The sequence below is a fragment of the Capricornis sumatraensis genome, chromosome 10 (assembly GCF_032405125.1).
Source record: "Capricornis sumatraensis isolate serow.1 chromosome 10, serow.2, whole genome shotgun sequence".
Classification (NCBI taxonomy): domain Eukaryota; kingdom Metazoa; phylum Chordata; class Mammalia; order Artiodactyla; family Bovidae; genus Capricornis; species Capricornis sumatraensis.
Window position 1 is genome coordinate 100,398,404 of NC_091078.1, and position 23,696 is coordinate 100,422,099.

The window sequence follows — 23,696 nt, forward strand, 5'->3', positions numbered from 1 at the left end:
GGGTGGGGTGCAGTGGAGACTGGTTGAGCCGCACGGCAAGTGGGGGCAGTGCCAGGACTGGAGCGCAGGGTCCCTGACTCAGAGCCCAGCTCTCGGCTCTGTATCCCACAGCCTGGGTTGTGTGGCTGGGGGTTTGGACTCAGGGGAGCAGGAAGACACATGCCAGAGTCTTCTTTGTAAACCTCGGGCCACAGAAAGGGGCTGTCACATGGCTGAGAAGAAGGGTGATGGAGGGCCCTGATGACAGGGATGAAGACGGGTCTGTAGTTTCAGAATACAGTTGGAGGTCAGGTTGGCAGGACCTGATGCTACTGCTGGGATGTGGAGGAAGCAGAGGGAAGTGACAAGGCTGACTCCAGCTGAGCACCAGGGGACAACCTGGAGGTGCCTAGACATCCTGGGGGACCAGATCTGTGCTTGCGTCCACATCCTCAGCTGGTTCCATACCTTCCCCGCCCGACTGGCCTCTCCCGTTCCTGCCGAACCTCAGAGACCCAGCTCCAGCCTCGCCGACCTGGCCAGGAGAAGGCCAGAGCCCTTCCTGAGACCCTCCAACCTGTCTCTCTGGCCTCTGGCCCTGGTTTCACGCTGCTGCGGTGGGCTCGTGACCCCAGGTTCTTCATCCGTGTGCATGCATCCAGCAGTTGTTTCCTTGAGCTCAAGACCTGGTCTCACCACTCTGGGGGCCAGAACTAAGGATCCGCAGTGGAAGGCAAAGGCATGAGTGAAAAATGGGCTAGAGCAAGGAGAGCAGATAGCAGGTCTCGTCCCAACCGAGAACGGTGCTGCCTAGAGTCCCGCGCAGAGGGTTCTGGGGCTGCATCCGGGCTTAGCTGCAGACGAAGGTGGCCCATTAGTGATATCTGGCATGGGCACGGGAAAGGTGTGGCCGCGTGTGAGCCATTTACAGGCGCGCTCTCGATGACGTGGTCTGTATTGTTTGGACAGCCTGTAGCTGCTTTCGGGAGAAATCGAAGGTGCTGTTCACGTGTCTGGAATGGCTGAGAGGAGAGACAGACTGGGAGGGCCCTTTAGGAGAGCTGGGTCAGCACTGCATCTCACCTTTCATGGCACTCTCCACTTGCGTCCATTACGTAATGATGCCCCCGAACCACCTTTTGTACCCTGACTCTGGGCTCACAAACACTGGCTTACAGAAGGGATTGTTTTCGCCAGCGCCTGCCAGCCAGAGGTTTTCTTCTGGCGGCCGGACTCATTGTCCACACCCTGGTCTTTGGGCACTGTACCTGAATGTCTTATTTCCCTGATGGTTTTACACAGTGAATGTTGAAAAGGAGGGTGTGGGTGCCAGCAGAGAGAGGAGAGTTCTCCCAAATGGTGTGTGGAAGCAGAGCATCCATTTAGGACTCTGAACATTGGGATTGCTTCAGAATAGTGATCAGTCACTTCATAAACTGTGCCCCTGTGCTGACTGTCTGCTCTGTGTGCTTCCAGGACCCTGCACAGGTACGTGCGGCCAGATTATAAGTGACATCTAATGACACACCATTGGCCTAGTCCACTCACTACAGACCAGGCAGAGAATAAGCAGAATGCCAAGTCACACCAAGATGGTCCCACAGATCGAAGCACAAATGTCTATGCTTTTCCTTTGTTCTTACGTTTCACATAGTAACACTTTTTTCCCTCCTGATTTAGTGAGCACTTAGAGTTAAACTCCAGAAATATCATTAATCAGGTCCTAGGCATTCTGGATAATTAATCTTCCACCATATAGCAGAATCAGAAGTGGAAATTATACAATGAAAGCAATGGAGTTTAGCCTCCCCAGCTTCATAGACATAAGCTAGTTGACTAGGGGGCCTTCATTTTGAAGGCAGGAGAATCAAGCTTTTAGCTGAAATGCTGAAGATCTGTGATAGACTGGGCTAAGGGAGGTGGAGATTCTATAGCACTCTTAGCTCTCACTCTTAGCAACACTTTTTGCTGATTGGTCTCCAATTTTTTATTAATGTTACTATTATGTACGTAGTATGTATACAGCCCTATAGACTGTAGCCCACCAGGCTCCTCTGTCCATGGGATTTTTCAGGCAAGAATACTGCAGGGGGTTGCCATTCCCTTCTCCAGGGGATCTTTCTGACCCAGGGATCAAACCTGTGTCTCCTGCATTTGAAGGCAGATTCTTTACCCCTAGTGCAACCTGGGATGTTTTATTATACTACTGATAATGACTGCTGGTCTCTCATTATATATTTAACTTGCATTTATCTTCTCTGGATTACATTTGTGATGGCAAGAGATTGTTTGCATTGATTACGTGACATGTGGATTGAACACGGATGCCAAAATCTGCGGGGCAGGACTGTGGGTGGCCTGAGGGTGGTGTGGTCACCGCAGGTTGGGGACAGTGTCTGGAAGAGGTTATCCAGCCTTCCAGGTTGTCTCAGTGGCGGGACCCATTGACACCACCTTTATTTTTTTATTTTTGAGGACTGAGTTAACATTGCCCATCAAATGACTGGACTTCTCTGAGAGTCACATCTCTAAACATGGGGGAAATAACACTGAATTCGCATTGCTGTCATAAGAGTCACATACACAGCCCAGTGGTTGATCACATGACCTTGAAGCCGTGACCTTTACCACAGGCCTCCTTCTAAATCCACATCAGCTATTCCTTAGCTGGGCCATCCTGACTTAGCATCTAGGATGCTAGATATCTTCTTCATATCTAATAAGAGGATAATCATAGCTATCTGAAGAATGAATGACTGGTGTGTAAAAGTGGTGAATAAACCTAGCCATTTCTGTCGTCATGTGTAAAGTGTCCAGCATGCGGTAGGATCTTACTGGTTCCTTCTTCCTTTTCTCCAAGTTTCCTGTGTCCTGAAACCCCTCCTCATCTTTTATGGGTCCACAGCTGGGTCACCTCCTTGGAGAAGCCCTCCCTTACTGTCCCTGAGCTTAGCTACTGGCTTTTCTGTGCCCCATCATCCTCTGTTCCCCCAGTTACACAGTGGATGCTGTATCTGCCTACATACATGTCTATCTTTCTTTTTTTTTACCAGTAGGGAAGCCTCTTGAACAGAGACCCACATTCTGTGACCACCCCCCACTTAATCCAGAAGTCTAGCTCAGTGTTCCGTTCATAAGAGTGTTGGGGGTGGGTGTGAGTGAGTAGAGGGATGACTGAGTAAATATTGTAAATAAATGAGTAGCGTGAAGGCCTGAGCCGCTGGTAGAAGAAGCCCTGCCTTGCAAAGGGATGAGAGGCTCCAGAGTGCTGGTGGGATTAAGATCATACATAGGTCCTTTACTTGAGGAATCAGAGCCTCTGGGCCATCCAAAAGCTGGTGTGCGTGATCTGTGAACGGAGAGGGGGAGTCTGTCCACAGTTGTCAGGAGAGTCTCTGAAGTGTCTGCGGCCCCCAGAGGTTAACAAGTTGCTGCTCTAGATAGAGGAGCCAAGTAATTGGAGGAGAGGACGTGCGGGAGGACGAGCGTGGCCAGGAGCAGGCACCCCAGGCAGACAGGAATTCCCGCGATCCGTCACGGTGTGGCCATTTCCTTCGAAGCTGCTCCTGCTCAAGGACGCATGGGGAAGATTCTGTCTCTTTCCCTGCCTTGATTCGTGCACAAAATCCTTGGGCTGCAGGGGCCAATCAGGTTCATCAGTCTCCTCCTTCCAGGCAGACCATGCCAGAATGATTCTGGGAAAACAGCGCCCTAAACAGCTCCCCAGCCTCCTCTCCCCTTCCCGTTCCCTTCTCTGTTTTATTCTATCTTCTTCTGTCCTGGCTTTGGCTATAAAAACTTGATTTTCTGTTAAGAGCAGTGATTTTCAAAAACGTGGGTCTTGACCCGTTGGTAAATCATGACGTGAATTTAAAGATCATGACCAGTTTTTTTTGTTTTTGTTTTTGTTTTTCAAATGGAACCGTCTGACTTCCTGTCTTGGCTCTTCATGTGTACGGTTGTGGTATCGTATGTATTTCTTTCTCCGGTGCCGGTCAGAAGAAGGTTGGAGAGGACCGCTGATCCAGCACCATCCACGGGCTCTCAGGAGATGCTTGTTGCAAGATCTGGCCTTGAGGGGAGAACGCGTGTGTTAGGGCTCTTGCTGCTGCACTGGGCAGCCCTTTGCTGCCGGCAAGAAGTTAGGGGCAGGGAGCTGCTGCTTTGCCCATCATCATCACCCCTTCTTGACTCTTGCCCTCCTCTCCTGGCAGGTGGTGTATGTCACTGCGACATTCCCCTATGTCATGCTGCTGATCCTCCTGATCCGAGGGATCACGTTGCCCGGGGCCTCTGAAGGCGTCAAGTTCTACCTGTACCCCGACCTCTCCCGGCTCTCCGACCCACAGGTAAGGGTTGCTGGCTCCGTCCACAGCCACCTGCCACCTCCAGAGGCTTCTCCTTGGAGGCTCAGTGGCCCTGTCGAGTAGTTGGAAGGTCAATGGCCTCCTTCTCAGAATAATGCTTCTCAATGCATAAAACAGGGAATCAGATATATTGAAATACAATCACCAAAACATGAAAAAAGACAGATTTTGTGACACGGTCAAGTAGCAAGCAACTTAGCACAGCACAATGTAGCAAGATCCAGCATATGATGAATAATTTCCATGATTTCAAAGCAGTGATGAGCATAAATGATATTTGGAGATATCTATACCGTGATATGAAAATACCTGGGGTTTCTACTGCTAACAGTGCTTCCCTAGTGGCTCCAACAGTAAAGAATCTGTCTATAATGCAGGAGACCCAGGTTCATTCCCTAGGTCAGGAAAATCTGGAGAAGGGCATGGCAACCCACTCCAGTATTCTTGCCTGGAGGATTCCATGGACAGAGGAGCCTGGCAGGCTACAGTCTTTGGGGTTGCAGAGAGTTGGACACAGCTGAGCAACTAAGCATGCGTATGAATACTGTTGCTTGGACTGTGGTCTATTGCCTGCATTCATAATTGAAGGAATTGCTCAGTTAGAGGCCAGTAAAAATAAAAATACACCTTTTTCCCCCACCTGAGGACACAGATCTCTGCAGCCGTGGTTCTCTGAGAGAAACTGGGTCTTGGTGATTTTCTTTGCAGGGAGTTTGCTCACAGAAAGAAAATAACCGGTAACTTGTGAGCAAACCCCCCACAAAGAAAATCGCCAAGACCCAGTTTCTCTCAGAAACTGGCCAGGCTGTTAGTTGTCTTTGGAAAGGCATCAGCCATTCTGAATCCTGGGTGGAACTGTTTATGCTGAAGCATCTCCAGGTGGGCAGGGGTGTTGTGTGTGCCTGAGGGTGTTAGACAAGAGATGAAGATAACATCTTAGGGGATCAAGTCTTTCCAACCCCCACCATTTGTTAGAAAGCCCTGGGGAGCTTTAGAAAATCCCGATTCCCAGAGCACAACCCAGAGCAATGAAAGCAAACTCTCTGGAGGCGGGTCCCAGGTCTCAGTGTTATTTGAGGGCCCCCTGGCAGCTCCAACATGTGAAATAACATACAGATATCCCAGTGGGTGAGGAGGCACTCGTTTTTCTGTGAAAACAAACACAGATTACAGAGTAGAGTGTAGAATCTGTGTTGAGCTGATTACAAAGCTTGTAAGAGATGTGTCAAATAAAAAACACAGTCACAACCTCAAAGTAGAAAGTTTATTTGGTGGGAATGTTTAGGACTCCAAGCCTGGGAAGACCAACATCTCAGCAGCTCTGACAGAACTGCTCCAAGGAGACAGGAGGGGAAGTCAAGCTGTCTACAAGTTTGCAACAAAGGGAGCAGGCGGTCTGAACAGCAAAGATCAGCTATCAAATTAAAGAATTTAGCGTTCTGTATATGGGAAGATGCAAGCCTCTGGGCTCACTGAATTCATTCCTTTCCTATGCACCTCAGCTGTCTGGGGACAATCCTGTCTCCCCCTTCACCCTGCTTCTTGCATTCCCCCAGCACCTCAGCAGTCACCTTGGAGGGGTGGCAGCATCTGCTGGGTTGCAGTTTGGGCAGCCCTCATTCACATTTGGAGGCCAGAAATCTCTGATGGCTGTGACATTTCTTGTTTGTTAATATGGCAGGAGATATTTTCATTTCACAGATGTCACGTCTGTGGTCTCGGCTGAGGCTGCCCCCTGTTAGGAAGGTAGGGGCGGGAATGTTTGAGGAGGCCTGGTTTGTGCAGCTCAGGTATAGCTCATTACGGCGGATTAAAGCGGATGGTGGCACGGGCCTGTGTGTTCATTTCTGTCTCAGTTTGCCACACCTTGAGGGCCCCAAGGCTCAGACCCTACCAGGCTGCTGACAACAGCCACCTGAGCTGCAGGCAGAATCCCTAGGAAGAAGGAAATGAGCTCCTGATGGTTGGCCTCTCCAACTCCAACCTCTGATGCCAGGGGCTCAGTTGAAGAAGCAGTTTTGGAAAACAGATTTCCAAAATCACCGGTCTGTGTATTTTTGTTAGGTCCACGAATTCTGCCTTGACCCAGGACAGCTGTCCTGTTCTCTCCTCCGCTCACTGGCTTCCTTCTCCTGGGTCAAGGCAGGAGAAGGTCCCAAGCATCTCCCAGAGCTTCCAAACCTGGCTGATCCCCGAGACACCTTGGCACACACTGAGAAGCATTGTTGGGGGGCTGAGATGGCACATGGGCATCTATATTATTAAGAGGCTTCAGTGACCACCCTGATGATCAGAAAAGTTTGTGAAAACCCAACTGTGATACCTACAGTCTTAGTGTTGTTCAGATGTTAAGTCGTGTCTGACTCTCTGTGACCCCACAGGCTGCAGCATGCCAGGCTTCCCTGACCTCCACTATCTCCCAGAGTTTACTCAAACTCATGTCCTTTGAGTTAGTGATGCCATCCAGCCATCTCACCCTCTGTTGCCCCTTCCTCTCCCTCCCTCAGTCTTTCCCAGCCTTGGAGCCCTGCACATGGACACACGTGCACACACAGACACACGCATGCCCACAGGCCGAAGAACAAAGGTGAGGCCAGGCAGTTCCCCATTCAGACCATCTGCCCTAATCATCCCAGTGACCTACCAGCCCTTCCTTTAATACAAAGTCTGGGTCCCCGGCCAGCACTCACCTGCAAGGCTGTTCTGTGGAGCGTGGCCACTTTGAGTGATGGAGCTGGGAGTCAGGGCTTGGGTTCTTCCTCTGGTCCTGAGTGACCTTGGACAACTTCCTTCTCCTTTCTCCTTCTGGGCCTCAGTTCCCCACAGATGACATGAAAGGGTGAATTCACTCAATGGTTTTCAAAATAGACTTGGAGAGTTTTCTATGAGTGTGGGTTGGCAAACTATGACCTTCTGGTCAAATTCAGCCCTCTGCCCGTCTATATAAATAAGGTCTTACTGGAGCATTGAACATGGTATTATTATTTTTTTACGTATTGTCTGTGGCTCTCCAAAGGCATGAGTCAAAGGTAGAATTGAATAGTGGAGGCAGAAACCATGTGACCACCTTTATCAAGGGTTCCAAGACCTCCCACCCTTACCATCCTGCATTTGGTGGAAAGGGGTTAGCAAAACGCAGAAGGTCCTGTTACACAGTAGCTCAATAAATGTTTGCTGAATGAATGTAACAGCCAGAGCTATTTTGGCTTTTAAAGAAATGTTTTGTTGCTTCAGCAAGAAGTCTAAAAACCTCTAGCTCACCAGATCTGTGAGCTGTAATAGTTGCTGTTTCTCCATGAGTAATGGCCAAGACATGGATATGTTTGGTCTTTGTGGCCTTGTTGCTCAGTCACTAAGTCACGTCCGACTCTTTGTGACCCTATGGACTGCAGCATGCCAGGCTTCCCTGTCCTGTACTGTCTCCTAGAGTTTGCTCAAAGTCATGTCCATCGAGTCAGTGATGCCATCCAACCATCTCAATCCTCTGTTGTCCCCTTCTCCTCCCACCTTCAGTCTTTCCCAGCATCAGAGTCTTTTCCACTGAGTCAGCTCTTCAAATCAGGTGGCCAAAATATTGGAGTTTCAGCGTCAGTCCTTCCAACAAATCTTCAGGGTTGATTTCCTTTAGGATGGACAGGCTTGGTCTGCTTGCTGTCCGGGCGTCTCTGGAGAGTCTTCTCCCGCACCGCCATGTGTGTAGCCCCACCAAAAAGCAACAGTCATCGCTGACTGTCTGGTGCATAGATAAGGTTAGTGACCCCAAAGGGAATGGCAAACAGCACTCCATGTAGGTAGTGTTTTTGAAAGCTGGGTGTGTTGCAGGAAGGGCTCAGCATGGCTGGAAAGCGAGATGGGAGCAGCCCTGAACCAGCTCTCTATCTGCTTTGGGGGCTGAAAGGCAGGCAGTGGAGCGTACAGGCACGCTGAGTGTGTGTAAGGGTTTTGACAGTTCCTGCACCTTTGGAGACAGATGCACCATGAACAGCTTGTCTCCTTGTGCCGAGAGAGGGCCACCCATGAGCAGGACAGCAGAGTCACAGTGCCCCAGCTAGAGCATCCGCTTGGCAGGCAGAGAGACTCAGATCAAAGAGGCTGGGACACTTGCCTGTGGCCACACAGCAACTGAGCAACCCAATGAGGACTCACAGCCTAGAGTCCCTGGGTTCTGGGTGGGACAACTCCTAAATGAAAGGAGGTGAGTATCCATACCACCCAGTTACGACATGTTCCAGACCATGAAGAAGCAAAGGGCACTATTTTTTTTTTCACTTCTTAAAACTATTTTAATATCCTCCCCTCCCACCCCACCCCAAATTGGGAAAGGCCAAAAGAGTCTGGGTGGGTTTAATTACCAGTTGATACACACTTTTTGTCATTGTTTATTTATTTATTTTTTGCGTTTATTTTTAAAATATTTATTTATTTATTTATTTTAACTTTACAATATTGTATTGGTTTTGCCACACATCAACATGAATCCACCACGGGTGTACACATGTTCCCAATCCCAAACCCCCCTCCCACCTCCCCCATGGCAATAAGGGATTATCCTTGGAAAAAGTGAAACCCATATTAACAAAGTACTCCGCTTTGTGATGGAAGAACTCCACTTAGTGATTTCACTGGCTACTTACAAGTCTAGAAAAGGTCACTATTCTGCCTGTTCCCTGGGGCTTATCCATGCTGTGGAAAGAGGCCTTGCCCACAGGCCTTGCCCATACTGAACCAAGCCCTGAACCCAATACGAACACAAGTGTCAGACACTCAGTGTGTAGAATGAGCAAGACCCCCTTCCCTGCAGGTGTCCTACCGCCTGGTGCAAGAGAGCAGTCTCCCCTCCTCACCCGAGTTCCTCTCCCTGTGAAAAGATGTTACCGATGACCGTCCTTGTGGCAAAGCCAGGGACCGATCAGCCTTGTCTACACCCATCCCAGGGGATGGGGAGCGGCTGCACTCTTGCTGTTGCTCTCCCGCTCTTGCCTTCCCAGAGGCTCGCTCTTGCCTTCCCAGAGGCTCGCTGCGTGGGGGCTTCAGGGATGCTGATGCCTAGCCTGCAGGCGTTGGACAGGACCCCCAAGTCACCTGGTCTCTTCTGCTGCAGCCAGCCCTGTCCCGAGGCTCCACTGATAACTGGGGGGCTGCACCTTACCGTCAGAGTGTCACTTTTCTGCAGACATGTTTGGCATTCCCTAAAGTCTGGGGCCTGTGGTGGGAGGGGTGGTGCCTGTGCAGGTCAACAGGGGAGGGGAGGCAGTGACGCACAGAAGGGGGATCCCCGGGGTGTCTTCCCGCCCCATGGGGATGCTCTTCTGCCAGCATCCCAACCAGGGTGACAAGGAGTTCAGACGCAGCCTCTGCAGGGTCCGGGATCTCCGTTAATTCGAGATCTGGCCCGGCCCCCCTTCCTTCCCACTTACAAGGGGCTCAGACACAGCTATTTGCTGTGTCATTTACGTTTGCAAAGGGACAGAGGGAGCCTGACTGGTGCAGAGCTCTAGACACCAGCTCCCAGGGCCTTTTAACAAGGGACAGTTCCCTTTGAGGGGCCCTCCTGGCCCCTCTGAGCTTGTATGGCAGGGATTCTCCATGAAAACTGATTGTGGGGCTGGGCAGGGGTGGGGAGGCAGTGTTCACAGCAGTCTCCTTCTCCTGGCTCCCAGGCTAGTGAGGCAGCAGAGAGAACTCCAGAAATGGAAAACAGGTGAAGAGCTGAGTGCTGGGAGCTTGGGAGCCAGGAGAAAGCCTTTGTCATGGGACACTGTGGTGTCGAGAGAGCCATGGACGTGGTCTCCAGGTCTGCAGGGCTGTCGTGTCCCTGAGGGCTTCCTGCCTGCCTGGTTTCAAACCGCCGCTCCCTCCCACCCCCCGCACATCCCGTCCACCTTCCCGGCTTTGACTTCTCCGTGGCCCTCGCCAACATTCGGGCTTTATTCATTGTGTATCACTGTCTGCCACGCGCGACAGTGTAGGGTCTGTGAGGGCAGGGATTGGCCCGGTACAGTCGCTGTTGGATCTCCAGTACCTGCAGCACCGTGCACGCTCAGTAAGTCGACTTTGAAGGAATGAATGAAGAGAGGAAGGACAGTTGCCACCAGAGTCTGTGTGACTTTGCATTATGGTGACATGGCGTGTGCCGTGCTTGGGTGTTCAGACAGAGGGATTGTCCGTGCAGTGGGAAGGAAATCTGAGACACTCCTGCCATTGAGTTCCTGGGCCGCCTTCAGCCCATCCCTCTCTGAGCTCAGGGCTGTCACCTGTCCATCCAGGTATGAACATCTGCTGCACACAGCAGCCGTGAAGCCAGTGCGCCTGGGAAGGCAAACACACTTCCAGTTTTCAGTGTGGGTGCCTGGCCAGGGCCTGGCACATAGTAGGGCATCGGGCATTCGGCAGCGTTCCTCCTTCTGTGTCCATGCCACTGGCTCTGGCCAGGATGAGCCCAGGCCCCGCAGCCCAAGGGGGAGGCCTTGAACTCAGAACCGAGCGCCTCTAATCGTGGGTCCAGTAATTAAGTTTCTCGTCAAGCACTTGAAGCGACACAGCAGCTCGCCGCCTTTGTCCCCTGGCAATTTGCATTCCGAGGTCTGTTATAACTTTCTAAACATCTATTTGTCTTCTCTGTCAGCCCTGTGTTCTCTCTCAAGTGTGAAGTGCTTCCACTCCATTGTCCCCCCCCTCAAATTTTTATTTTCTGCCTTTTCAGTCTTTGGGCGAGTGGAGGGGCTCTTGCAGGAAATCACATTTTCCCTGCCCCAGATTTCTGCCACTCTCGCTCTTCATTGTGTTTCGAGTGTGTGTTTTCAGGGCAGGAACAGAAAGGCCTGTCACAGATCCAAGTCCCGGGGTCTGCTTTCCCAAGTCAGGGACAAGCACCCCAAGACAGCCTCCTCTCTGGAGGGAACTGGAGCCTGAAGCTAAGGGTCAGGGTTGGACGATGCCCAGAGAAAGCCCTCAGAACGCCAAGGCTTCCCCTCTCTCCACCTCACCGGGGGACAAGTCAGGGAAAATAAGACCCCGGTTTAAAACCCTATCTGATGTATATGGAACCTGGAAAGATGGCACCGACGATCCTAGGTGCAGGGCAGCAAAGGAGAAACAGACATAAAGAACCGGCTTTTGGACACAGTGGGAGAAGGAGAGGGTGGGATGATTTGAGAGAACAGCATTGAAACATCCATTACCCCATGTAAAATCGATAGCCAATGGGCGTTTGATGTATGATGCAGGGAACCCAAAGCTGGTGCTCTGTGACAACCTGAGGGATGGGGTGGGGAAGGCAGTGGGAGGCGGGGTTCGGGAGGGAGGGATCACACGTATGCCTATGACTGATTCATGTTGATGTACAGCAAAAGCCATCCCAATGTTGTAAAGTAATTATCCTACAATTAAAGTAAATAATTTTTAAAAAAAACCTACCTGATGAATCAGTCCTGAATATTCCTTGGAAGGACTGATGCTGAAGCTGAAACTCCAATCCTTTGGCCACCTGATGCCAAGAACCTACTCGTTGGAAAAGACCCTGATGCTGGGAAGGATTGAAGGCGGAAGAAGAAGGGGATGACAGAGGATGAGATGGTTGGATGGCGTCACCGACGTGATGGACATGAGTCTGAGCAGGCTCCGGGAGTTGGTGATGGACAGGGAGGCCTGGCGTGCTGCAGTCCATGGGGTCGCAAAGAGTCAGACACAAGGGAGCAACTGAACTGAACTGAACTGAACTGGTGAACCTCAGGGATGGGACCATGGAATTGCTGCCCCCTGGTGGCAGTATACTCTGATTCCGGGTTCGGACCCTAGGCAAAATGGGCCTCTTAGCTGTCGGACGTTCAAACCAGTATTTACAGAACTGATACTGACTTAGAGACATTGGAGATATTTTGGAAAAGATTGCAAACCTCACTGACATGGGTGCTTGCAAACCTCACTCCTTGGGACTGAAAATCCCCTAAAGTTTTCCTTTCGCTTTATTTGATCCTGGGTTATGGTCATGGTTCCACCACGCAGATGTATTTTCCGCTCAGAACCAAGCAGGGGGAGGCAGAATCAGATCACATGTTGTTCTTATCTTCAAGGGGTTGGTTGACAGTCTCCTCGGAAAGAGACACAGTAAAGTCGGTGATGACAGCGGTGATGGGCTGTGCGGGGGCTGGAATGCACCTGAAGGTGCACTCCTTCCAGTCATCAGGCAGACGCCTCGGGAACTTGAGGGGTGTTATCAACCTAAGCACCATGTGCCTGCCAAGTCACCTCAGCTGTGTCCAGCTCTGTGCAACCCTATGGACGGTGACTGCAGCCAAGAAATGAAAAGACGCTTGCTCCTTGGAAGAAAAGCTATGACCAACCTAGACAGCATATTAAAAAGCAGAGGTATTACTTTGCTGACAAAGGTCCATCTAGTCAAAGCTATGGTTTTTCCAGTAGTCATGTATGGATGTGAGAGTTGGACCATAAAGAAAGCTGAGTGCCGAAGAATTGATGCCTTTGAATTGTGGTGTTGGAGAGGACTCTTGAGAGTCCCTTGGACTGCAAAGAGATCCAACCAGTCAATCCCAAAGGAAATCCGTCCTGAATATTCATTGGAAGGACTGATGCTGAAGCTGCAATATTTTGGCTACCTGAAGGAAGAACTGACTCATTGGAAAAGATCCTGATGCGGGGAAAGATTGAAGGCGGGAAGAGAAGGGGACGACAGAGGATGAGATGGTTGGATGGCATCACCAACTCAATGGATGTGAGTTTGCGCTAGCTCCAGGAGTTGGTGAAGGGTAGGGAAGCCTGGCATGCTAGAGTCCATGGGGTCGCAAAGGGTTGGACATGACTGAGCAACTGAACAACAACAATGAATGGTCTGGAGCCAGCCAGGCTCCTCTGTCCATGGGATTCTCCAGGCAAGGATACTGGAGTGGGTTGCCATGCCCTCCTGCAGGGCATCTTCCAGACCCAGGGATCGAATCCACGTCTCTTACATCTCCTGCTGTGGTGGATGGGTTCTTTACCACTTGTGCCACCTGGGAAGCCCAGTTTAATATCATATGCACCTAAGATAGTGAATGGTTTTTTCTTTACTGCTTGCAAGTCCTTAAGAGTTGCTTGTTGGTGGAATCGGAATTTCTGTACACACCCTGAAATGCCGTGCATGGCTGGGCACCCACTAAATTGTTCCAGCCAGAGATTTACTCGTGGTGAAGGTGTGTGCTGTTTAGTCTTCAGCAGTTTAGTGGCGCCTTATTAATCTGCACTCTCGGTGCTTGAAGAGCTGCTCAGCTATCCCTCAAGAGCAGTGATACCGGCTACTGGTTACCGTCTCTTGATGGCTGAGTCTGTCAGATACTGTGCTTTACAAGCTCGCCATCTAATTTATTAATTCCCTCAATCAGAAAATAGTCAGATGTTGAGAATTATTATGTTCCAGACTCAGGAGCTATGTGCTACATGCTGTATAGTCGCTAAGTCATGTCTGACTCTCTTGTGACCCCAGGGACTGTAGCCCGCCAAGTTCCTTTGTCCATGGGATTTCCCAGGCAAGAAAGCTGGAGTGGGTTTGTCATTTCCTTCCCCAGGGATCTTTGTGATCCAGGGATCAAACCTGCGTCTCTTGCCTCTCCTGCATGAGCAGATGGATTCTTTACCCCTGAGCTGCCAGGGAAGCCCCATGTCCGGTAGTTTTTGACTAAATATTGTGGATAATATGTTGTCAACATTCTGGGTTTGTTATCTTCCTCTGACGAGTAGTTGTTTTTTATTTTAATAGATAATTCAGCTACTGGCTGATCACCTTAAACTTGTGTAAGTTCAGATTTGTTTTTTAGTGTGAGTCGGTTTGTCAAGCTGTTTGTCAAGCTCCTCTAACTTACTAGGACTGAGTAGGGCTTAATGGGATTCTCAACTCCGTCTCCCCTGTAGATCTTTCCAGGGCTTGGCTTTAGGCTTTTTAAGGATGGCTCTAGAGTAGTGATTAGTCTAGAGTGATGGTTCTCAACTAGGGAAGTTTTGCCTCCCAGGAGACACTTGGAAATGTCTGCAAACATTATTGGAGGTTGCAGCTTGATTGTGGGGAGGGATGGCTACTGGCGTCTAGTGAGTAGAGGCTGGGGATGCTGTTAAATGTTCTAACAAGGCACAGGACAGCCCCTGCGACCAAGAATTGTGAGTCACAAATGTCCACAGTGCCACAGTACAAAAACCCTGCTTTAGGACATGGTTCTTTCCCCTAAGGGAAGGTCTTGCTTTGTCTCAGCCAGGTACCAAGGATGAATGAATGCTTGGTGTTGGCCAGACCTGTCCACTCCGGCAGGGTGGGAGCCCGACCCTCTGACTCTGCTCTCTTCGGCAGTGTCTGGCCTTGAGTGCTCCCTGGGGAGCCTTTGTGGTCTCACCCTGGATGTTTGCAGCCCAGCCATCAGCCACAGCCTCTCAGGAACCTCCACATGGACATACGGGGCCCCTGCTCTGCCCAGCTCCCCCTTCCCTGTGCCGCCCACTGTAATGTCCAGTTACATCAGCTGCCCTACCCTCTGGCCCTGCCTGTTCAGCGTGATGGGACTCTGTGCTCTGTTTGGGCTCCAGTTCTTGTCCCCAGGCAGAGGGCTCAGCATACCCCTCTTGGCATCACCCCATCTCTCAGGGGTAATAGTCTTGCCCTGAGTGTTATCCACTGCCTGAAAATGGTTCTGTTCTTGTCTGTTCTGATAGCTGCTTATGGCAGGAGGGCCATTCCTTTCCAGTCGCTCAGTCAGGACCGGAAGCAGAAATCTGACTCTCCTGCTTATAAGTCCTAGCAGCTTTTCCTTACACTAGAATTAGAATTCAGACCACTCAACCATGACCAAGGCTAAGGAACCCCTCTGTGGCCTGGTCCCATCTCCAACATGGCCCTGGACATCCAAGGCTCTTTCCAGAGCATCACAGACCCTATCTGTCTGGACCACTGTCCCATCAGATATTCCCATGGCTGGCTCCGTCTCACCCTATAGTCTCTGCTCCACAGTTATATCTGATCAGCTGGGCTCAAGCACCCCCACTAAACCTCATGACTTTAACCAAGCCTCTGTATTATTTTATGCATAGGGCAGATGGCTGTTTGAAGCAATCTTGTGTTCATTTGTTGAAGCTTCACTGTTAACCTCCCTGCATTAGATTGTCAGCTCTATGTAAGCTGAGGATGTGTTTGTCTTATCCACTGCGACTCCCTGGCACCTGTCAGAGAACCTGGCACATGTTAGGCTCCCAGTCAATATAGGATGAGTAGGTGGGTGGTTGAATGAGTGGATGGATAGGTGGATGAGTAGGTGAACTGATAGATACGGGGATGGATGAGTGAGTGAGTGGATGGATGGATGGATGGATGGATCAGTAGGTGGGTGAGTGCATGAGTGGGGGGATGGATGGACGGTTGGGTTGGTGAATGGGTAGATAGAAGGATGGATGAATGGATGGTTGGGTTGGTGAATGGGTAGATAGAGGGATGGATGCATGGATGGTTGTTGGGTTGGTGAATGGGTAGATAGAGGGATGGATGGATGGATGGTTGGGTTGGTGAATGGGTAGATAGAAGGATGGATGCATGGATGGGTGTTGGGTTGGTGAATGGGTAGATAGAGGGATGGATGGATGAGTGGATGGGAGGATGGGTAGGTGGGTGAACAGGTCGATGAGTGTATGGTGTACAGTGATTTAGATAAAGGACTGCAAACAGAGGAGACCAAAATTATTTCCAGTTGGATGTCCCAGAGAAGATTTTATGAAACCATAAAATCTTTTATTTGATCCTTGAAGTATGGGGAAGGGAAGACTATTTGGAGATAAAGCAAAGCCCAGAAAGTCTACATATATGGAGGAAAAGGTAAGTAGTTCATTGTGGCCACGGGATAGATTTTGTGACAGGTAATCACAAGAAATAAGGTTCAGACAGCAGACTGTGACCCCTTCGTTGGAAACACCAGATGTCAAGCCCAGAGAGCAGAAGATTTTATCCAGTGGTCTACAGGGAGCCGTTGAGTATTTCAGTACAAGGGGGTGACTGTCATGAACAGAGCTGTAACTTCAGAAGATTATGCAGATGAGAGGCTCAGCAGAACTCCGTGACAAAGAGCTTTAGAGTCACAAGGAACTCCATTTGATTGCCTGACCCTTCTTCATCTGCTGTGTGACCTTGAGCAGACAGCTCACTCTCTCTGAGGCTCAGTTTGTCTCTTGTAAGCTTCTCGTGGGCAGAGTCCAATCTTTCACTCACCTCCTGCCCCCTCATAGATGTGATAAGGGTAGATGAATCAGCACAAGCAAACTTCTCTGGGTGCATAGAAGGAGCGAGCGAATAGAGTAAGTTTGGAGACAGAGAGGGACGAAGTGGAGACATGCATCCAGTGACCTTGCCGTGGGGATGGGAGAGCGGTTTGCGGTGTGGGAGGGGATGTGGGAAGGTCCCTCCTGCTGTGACGTCACAGAGTCACGGGCAGTTGTGTGAGTATGTCTGGCTACCTGCAGCAGCCCACGAGCCAGGTATCAGCAAGCATTCAGGACGCACCTACTGTGTACAAGGCCTGCCTGTGGGGTAGGAGTATGAGAGATGAATCGGGCAGTGGTTTTGCCCTTGAGATGCCACTGGGAGGGGCCACAGCTGGGGCTGGCGAGAGCAACGGAGGATGAGGCCTCGGCTGTACCAGCACAGGAAGGGAACAGCTGTGAGCCCGTCTCCGGGCGTCCTTAGGCCACTTTTTCAGAATTCCAGCCTTACGTTTGTTCATCTGGCAGGTATTACTGACACCTGTGCCAGGCATTATGCTGGGTCTTTGCTTTTAAAATGAATTGACAGAAATGTACAAAGTATCCACTCCTGCCAGACCTTTGCTGGGCTCTGGGGGAGTGGGGTGGAGTGGCTGGATGAGTGATATATTCTGGGACAGGAGTTTGGTCATTGCTGGAGGCTCTTTGGCCCCCCTCTCCAAAGTTAGATATAAAAATGTGCGCATTAAGCGTGTTCTTTTTCAATTAATAAACTTTTTAAAAGCAGGTTTTACAGAATAATTAGGCAGAAAATACAGAGAGTTCCCATATATCTCCTCTCCCTTGGCCACACTTTTCCCTACTATTAACATCCTATATATGTGTGGTGGGCTTCCCAAGTGGCTCATTGGTAAAGAATCCGCCTGCAATGCAGGAGATGCAGATTCAATCCCTGGGTTGGGAAGATCCCCAGAGGAAGGCATGGCAACCCACTCCAGGAACCTGGCGGGCTACAGTCCATGGGGTCCCCAAAGAGTCGAGACTAAACAACAACAAATGTGTGTAGCCTTTGATTTAATCCTTGAAAGGTGAGAAGGTACGTTTGTTACAATTGAAAAGCAGTGCTGATACAGTATTATTAGCTCAACAAGCCCGTATTTGACATTCGGGCTCACTGTTTGTGTCGTGCAGGCAGTGGGTTTTGGCAGATGCATCATGTCATGTATCCGCGTTACAGCATCATCCAGGATAGTCTCACTACCTTAAAGTTGCTCCACCTGTTCATCCCTCCCCCTTTCTCCCCAAACCCCTGGCAACCGCTGATCCTTTTCCTGTCTCCATAGTTTTGCCTTTTCCAGAATGCCGTACATTATGTAGCCTTTTCAGACTGGCTTCTTTCACTTAGTAATATGAATTTAACTTTCCTGTATGTCTTTATGTGTCCTTAAGCTCTTATCTTTTTATCTCTGACTAATATTCTGTTGTCTGGATAATGCGTAATTTGTTTATTCTTTCACCTATTGGTGGGCACCTTGGGTACTTCCAAGTTTGATCATTGTGAATAAAGCCACTGTGAATACCTGTGGGCAGGTATTTCATTAGAATCTGTTTCTCTAAAAGAGTCCATTGACTTGCATAGAGATGCCCTGATCTTAAGCTTTCAACCAAAGCTGCTGGTACAGGGTGGGGGTCCCATCAGACTACTTGGATTCCATGGCTCATCTGCTTACTAGCTGTATGACCACAGGCACATTACTTGGCCTATCTGTGCCTTGATTTTGTCTTCTGTGAAAAGGGTTGTTATGAGGATTAAATGAGACAATACTCATTCATTGTATGCATAGCACTGTGTCCAGCACATGGCAAATGCTCAATAAACGTTGGCTATAATTTTCGGTAAGAGACAAATATGCATTTAATTTTGTTTTCTTGACCAAAGCTTCAGGCATTTTTGTGGGACCGCACAGCATGAACTGATCTAACCCATCCTGTTCTCACAGAGTATGCTTTTAAAAGCCTTTAGAGAACAGATACGGCAAAAAGATGAGGTACAGATGTTAACGTAAGCTATTATGCTAGCTGTCATGGCAGGTGGTGGTGGTGTCGTTCCACCACTCAGTCATGTCCAACTCTTTGCAACCCCATGAACTGCAGCATGCCAGGCTTCCCTGTCCTTCACCATCTCCCAGAGTTTGCTCAAACTCACGTCCATTGAATCAGTGATGCCGTGCAACCATCCCATCCTCTGTCATCCCCTTCGCCTCCTGCCTTCTGTCTTCCCCAGCATCAGGGTCTTTTCTAATGATTCAGCTCTTCACATTAGGTGCCCAAAGTATTTGCACCTTCAGCTTCGGCATGATATGTGTAGGAAGAACAAACTGACATTTCAAGACAACTGTCTACAACCTTACTGCTCAAAGTGTGGTCCCCAGACTGGCAGTAGCATCAGTCTTATATGGGAGCTTATTAGAAATGTGGACCCTCAGGCCCCATTGCCAACCTGCCCCATCAGAGTCTGCATCTCAGCAGTGTCTTCTGCAGGTTTTACAGTGCCAGAGTCTGAGGAGCACTGGTCTAAGAGCACTCAGCGTTCAGCATTCTGAGACCTGTCAGACACATCAGTGAGTGGTGTGGTCAGGGAGGCAGAGATGCTGGGGCCAAACAAGGTGAGCAAGGATGTCCTGGGTGTTGGGGTCACCTCCCTGCTCTCGCTCATGCTCCAGGGCAGAGGGTGGGAGAAACTTGCACCCGTCTCTCTCAGGGTGATCTGGGAATGGGATGGATCCCTTCAGGGAGTGCCCACCCTCTAGAACTATACCATCCAGCACACTGACCACAAGCCACATCTAACCATTTAAATTGAAAGTACTTGAAATTAAGTGCAAGCCAATATTCAGTTCCTCGGTTTCACACATCAGACTTCAGGTGCTCAATAGCCACCTGGGCCTGGGCCCTCCCTTACTGGACAGAGCAGATACAGAATGTTTCTATCATTGCAGAACATTCTATTGGACATTCATGCTCTAGAGGGAAAGAGGCCCAAGAAGCAGAAGAGTCTGTGGAAACTCAAGCTCAGATTGCACCGTGTCCAAGTGAGCCCTGGCTCTCTGAAGGCCTGCTGTCAGCATTGTGGGTTTCTTTCCTCTACCCGTTAGAGTGTGTTAGAAAGTGTTAGCCGCTCAGTCGTGTCCGACTCTTTGTGACTGCATGGACTGTAGCCCACCAGGTTCCTCTGTCCATGGAATTCTCCAGGCAAGAATGCTGGAGTGGATTGCCATTTCCTTCTCCAGGGGATCTTCCCGACTTGGGGATTGAACCTGGCTGTCGCACATTGCAGGCAGACTGTTTACCATCTGAGCCACCAGAGAAGACCTCTGCCCCTTAGAGGGGCCTGGTCATTTCAAGAAGAGTTCTAAGACTGCACGTTGAAGGGTCAGGACCAGAACTGGGGCCACCGCTGCCTCGGGCAGAGAGGACTGCAGTGGAGGTCCACCCAGGGACGTGTCACGGAGGCTGTAGTAGCTGCATTTGCAGTGGCCCCAGGATGGGAGGAGAGAATCTCCCCCCCAGTGCATTGGGAAGACAGAAGATGCAGCAGCCCGGTTAGTCAGAGTGGCTCTTAACTAGCTTTGTCCTCTTTCTCAACAGGAAAATACCACAGGACACAAATTTCTTTCCAGCTCCACTCTCTCCCTATCCTTGTGATTGTTTTCCACCCCTTTAAGAATTCTGCTTTATTACCATTTAAAGTTGATATTTACTTGAATTTTACAAGGTGTCTACTGATTGCTTTGCTTCCTATTTTCACTCCTTTCTAATGGATTACATTTCCTTCTTATTGGAATACATCCTTTAGTAGTTCTTTCAGCAAAGGCTTGGGAAAACCAGGCTCTCTTAATTCATGCAAAGGACAGTGATTTTAAAGTGTCAGCTTAAAGTCGGATGCCCACTTTGCAGGAGCAGTGTGTGATCACACCCATACCTGTCACTCCTAGCCCAAGTCCTGGCCTGAGGCACGGAGTTTCCTGATACATGGTTCACTACAGGGCAACTCCATTCTGGCTCCTACATTTTAGAGTGCAACCACTCAGCATCTGGTCATGCCCAGGGCTTGAAATCTGTTTTAGAAATAGTTTGTTTTACTGAGGTACAGTCGTTGTACAGTATTATGTAATTTACGGGTGTACAACATAGTGGCTTGTGATATAGTGATTTTTAAAGTTTAGACTGCAGTTATACTTATTACAAAATACTGGCCACATTCCCAGTGTTGTATAATATATCCTTGCAGCTTCTTTTATACATAGGAGTTTGTGCCTCTTCATCTTCTACCCCTGTGCTTCCTCCCTTCCCTCTCCCCACTGGAAACCACTAGCTTGTTCTGTGTGTCTGTGAGTCTGGTTCTTTTCTTGTCAGATTCACTAGTTTGTTGTATATGTTAGATTCCACATACAAGTGATAGCACGTAGTGTTTGTCTTTCTCGGTTTTAGTTATCGCACTTAGCATTATTATCCTCCAAGTCCATCCATGTTGCTACAAATGGCATGGTTTCATTCTTTTTTATGACTGAGTAATATCCCGCTGTATAAATGCACCCCATCTTCTTTATCCGTTCATCTGTTGATGGGCACTTAGACTGCTTCCATAGCTCAGCAATTGTAGATAATACTGCTACGAATATATGTATTTTTTCAAATTAGTGTTTTTATTTATTTTTTTTTTCAGATATGTACTCAGGAGTGAAACTGCTGGGTCATATGGTGGTTCTGTTTCTAGTTAGTTGGGAAACCTCCCCCCCCATACTGTTTTTCCACAGTATTTGCACCTGTGGATATATGTACTGTATACCAACAGTATACAAGGGTTTCCTATTCTCTATATCCTCGCCAGCACTTGTTATTTGTGTTTCTTTTGGTGATAGCCATTCCAACAGGTGTGAGGTGATCGCTCATCGTGGTTTTGATCTGCGTTTCCCTGATGATTAATGGTGATGAGCTTCTTTTCATGAGGCCACCTGTATGTCCTCTTTAGAAACATGTCTATTCTGCCCATTTTTTAATTGGCTTGTTTGTTTTTTTCCTTTTATGTTGAGTTGTGTGAACTGTTTATATATGTTGGGTATTAAAACATTATTGGTCATATAATTTGCAAACATCTCCTCCCATTCAGTAGATTGTCTTTTCATTTTTTTGATGATTTCTTTTCTATGCAAAAGTTTTTAAGTTAAATTAGGTCCCATTTGTTCATTTTTGCTTTTATTTCCTTTACTTTAGGAAACAGAGCAAAAAAAAAAAAATATATTGCTGTGACTTAGGTCAAACAGTGTTCTACCTAAGTTTTCCTCTAGGAATTTTATGATTTCCAGTCTCACGTTTGGATCCTTAATCCATTTTGAGTCTATTTTTGTCTATGGTGTTAGAGAATATACTAATTTCATTCTTTTACATTTAGCTGTCCAGTTTTCCCATGGCCAGTTATTGGAAAGTCTGTCTATTCTCCTTTGGGTTTTCTTTGCCAGGGCCTGAGATTTTAACTCTATCATTGGGAAGGAATTTAAACCCCAGCCACTCGGATATCTGTCTACTTGGGCATCCCCACGGGTTACTGAGTCTTTTCCTTCTCCTCATCTTTTAGCTTTGATCTCTCTCATTTCTGGCATCTGGGGGACTTTTCTATCTTCCTTTCCAGCCAGGTTATGAATTTTCACTGTATATTATATTTCATAATGACTTGTTTCCTGTATCTCTCATAAAAAACAAATTTGACCCTTGGCATTTGCTACTCTTCATCTGCTGGTCTTGAACACAACACTCTGAAAATTCAAGCAGGAAATTAAAATTAAAGAAAGTCGCCTTGAGTCATTCATGCTTAATTCAACAGTTCAGTTTTATTCATAAAGTCATACATTTGCGAGGATGATTTCACATTTCATACTATCCATGATTATGTTTTCTGATAGTAAATTTGTTTCTAACACATGAAGTAAAATCATATTCACCAAGGTATTTGGCAGAAGTGCCCCATGGCCCATTTCTTTGCTGTCTTAACAAGTTTGAGAGTCAGTTTCTAGATTCACCTTCTTTGGTGGACAAGTTTGGGTTTCAGTCCCAGAGCAAGGAGATGACTTGCCCCCAGCCACAGCTGGGAGAGAACTGGACGAGAGAATAGAATCTCCAATTGAAACATCTATTACCCTTCCACCCTTTGAGCCTGTTTCCTCAACTATGAAACCAAGAGGTTAGACCAGATGTGGAATGACGTCCTCACTCACTAGCTTCACAACCTCGAGCACGTCACTGAACCTCTCTGGGCTTCTGTCCTTACAAGCTTGACCCTCTCCACCTCGGCTGACCGGTGAGAGTATCAAGGGGGCTGACCTGGACGATGGTGCCCTGAGGAACACAGGGCTGCCGAGAGGTGTACGCCGTTCCTATCTTGAAGGTGCTGGGTCTGCCTCCCCGGACACCTCCTTGGTGAGGAAGGTGCGTGCTTTGCAAGGGCGACGTAGTCTGATGATTCCTAACCCAGCGCAGGTTGGGGCAGGGAGAGCAAGGCTTTCTTCTCTCTGTGAGCAGCACGATGATGAGGCTTTGATTCATCTGAGTTTGCTGGGGATTGTGACTTTTGGTGCTGAAAACTCGCTGGTGTGTGAATCTCATGTTCTGCCTCCCTTCCTTCTCGTGTGTAAGCAAGCGCGGAAAAGAGCCCCCAGGGCAAGCGCTGAGTCCTGCGGGACATTGACAAAGAGGGCAGACGCTGCTCCCGCTCCTTGCCTAGTGCCTAGAGATGTCTCGCATGGCTCAGCTCCTTCCTCTGTGCCTTTGCCTCCCTCTCCTGCCCACCGGAGGCAGTGTTGCCTAGTGGGAAAGTCCCAGGCTCAGGATCAGGGACCCAGCGCCATCACTGACCTGGAAGGGCCATTGTCCTTCCTTGTACTGAGTTCCCTCAGTCATAAAATGAGGGCATTGAGTAAAATCAACTGATTTTCAAACTTTTCCATGTTCAGTGACCCTTGACTTTTCTTTCTCCCCTTATGACCCGTTCTCCTGGTTTATTTCATGCTGACAGGAAGTTTCTATTAGTGGGTGGTTGTGTGTGACCAATAAAAGGTGTCAGAGCCCAGAAAT

The 23,696-nt window shown here is 48.9% G+C and overlaps 1 protein-coding gene across 1 annotated transcript in view; it reads left to right on the forward strand.

Moving 5' to 3' along the window:
• SLC6A11 (solute carrier family 6 member 11) overlaps positions 1 to 23,696 on the forward strand; it is a 123,585-nt gene that overhangs the window by 57,510 nt on the left and 42,379 nt on the right. Inside the window, exon 6 of the mRNA XM_068982886.1 lies at positions 4,194 to 4,328. Within this exon, the coding sequence (XP_068838987.1) occupies positions 4,194 to 4,328 (135 nt within the window). The remainder of the gene's footprint in view (positions 1 to 4,193; positions 4,329 to 23,696) is intronic.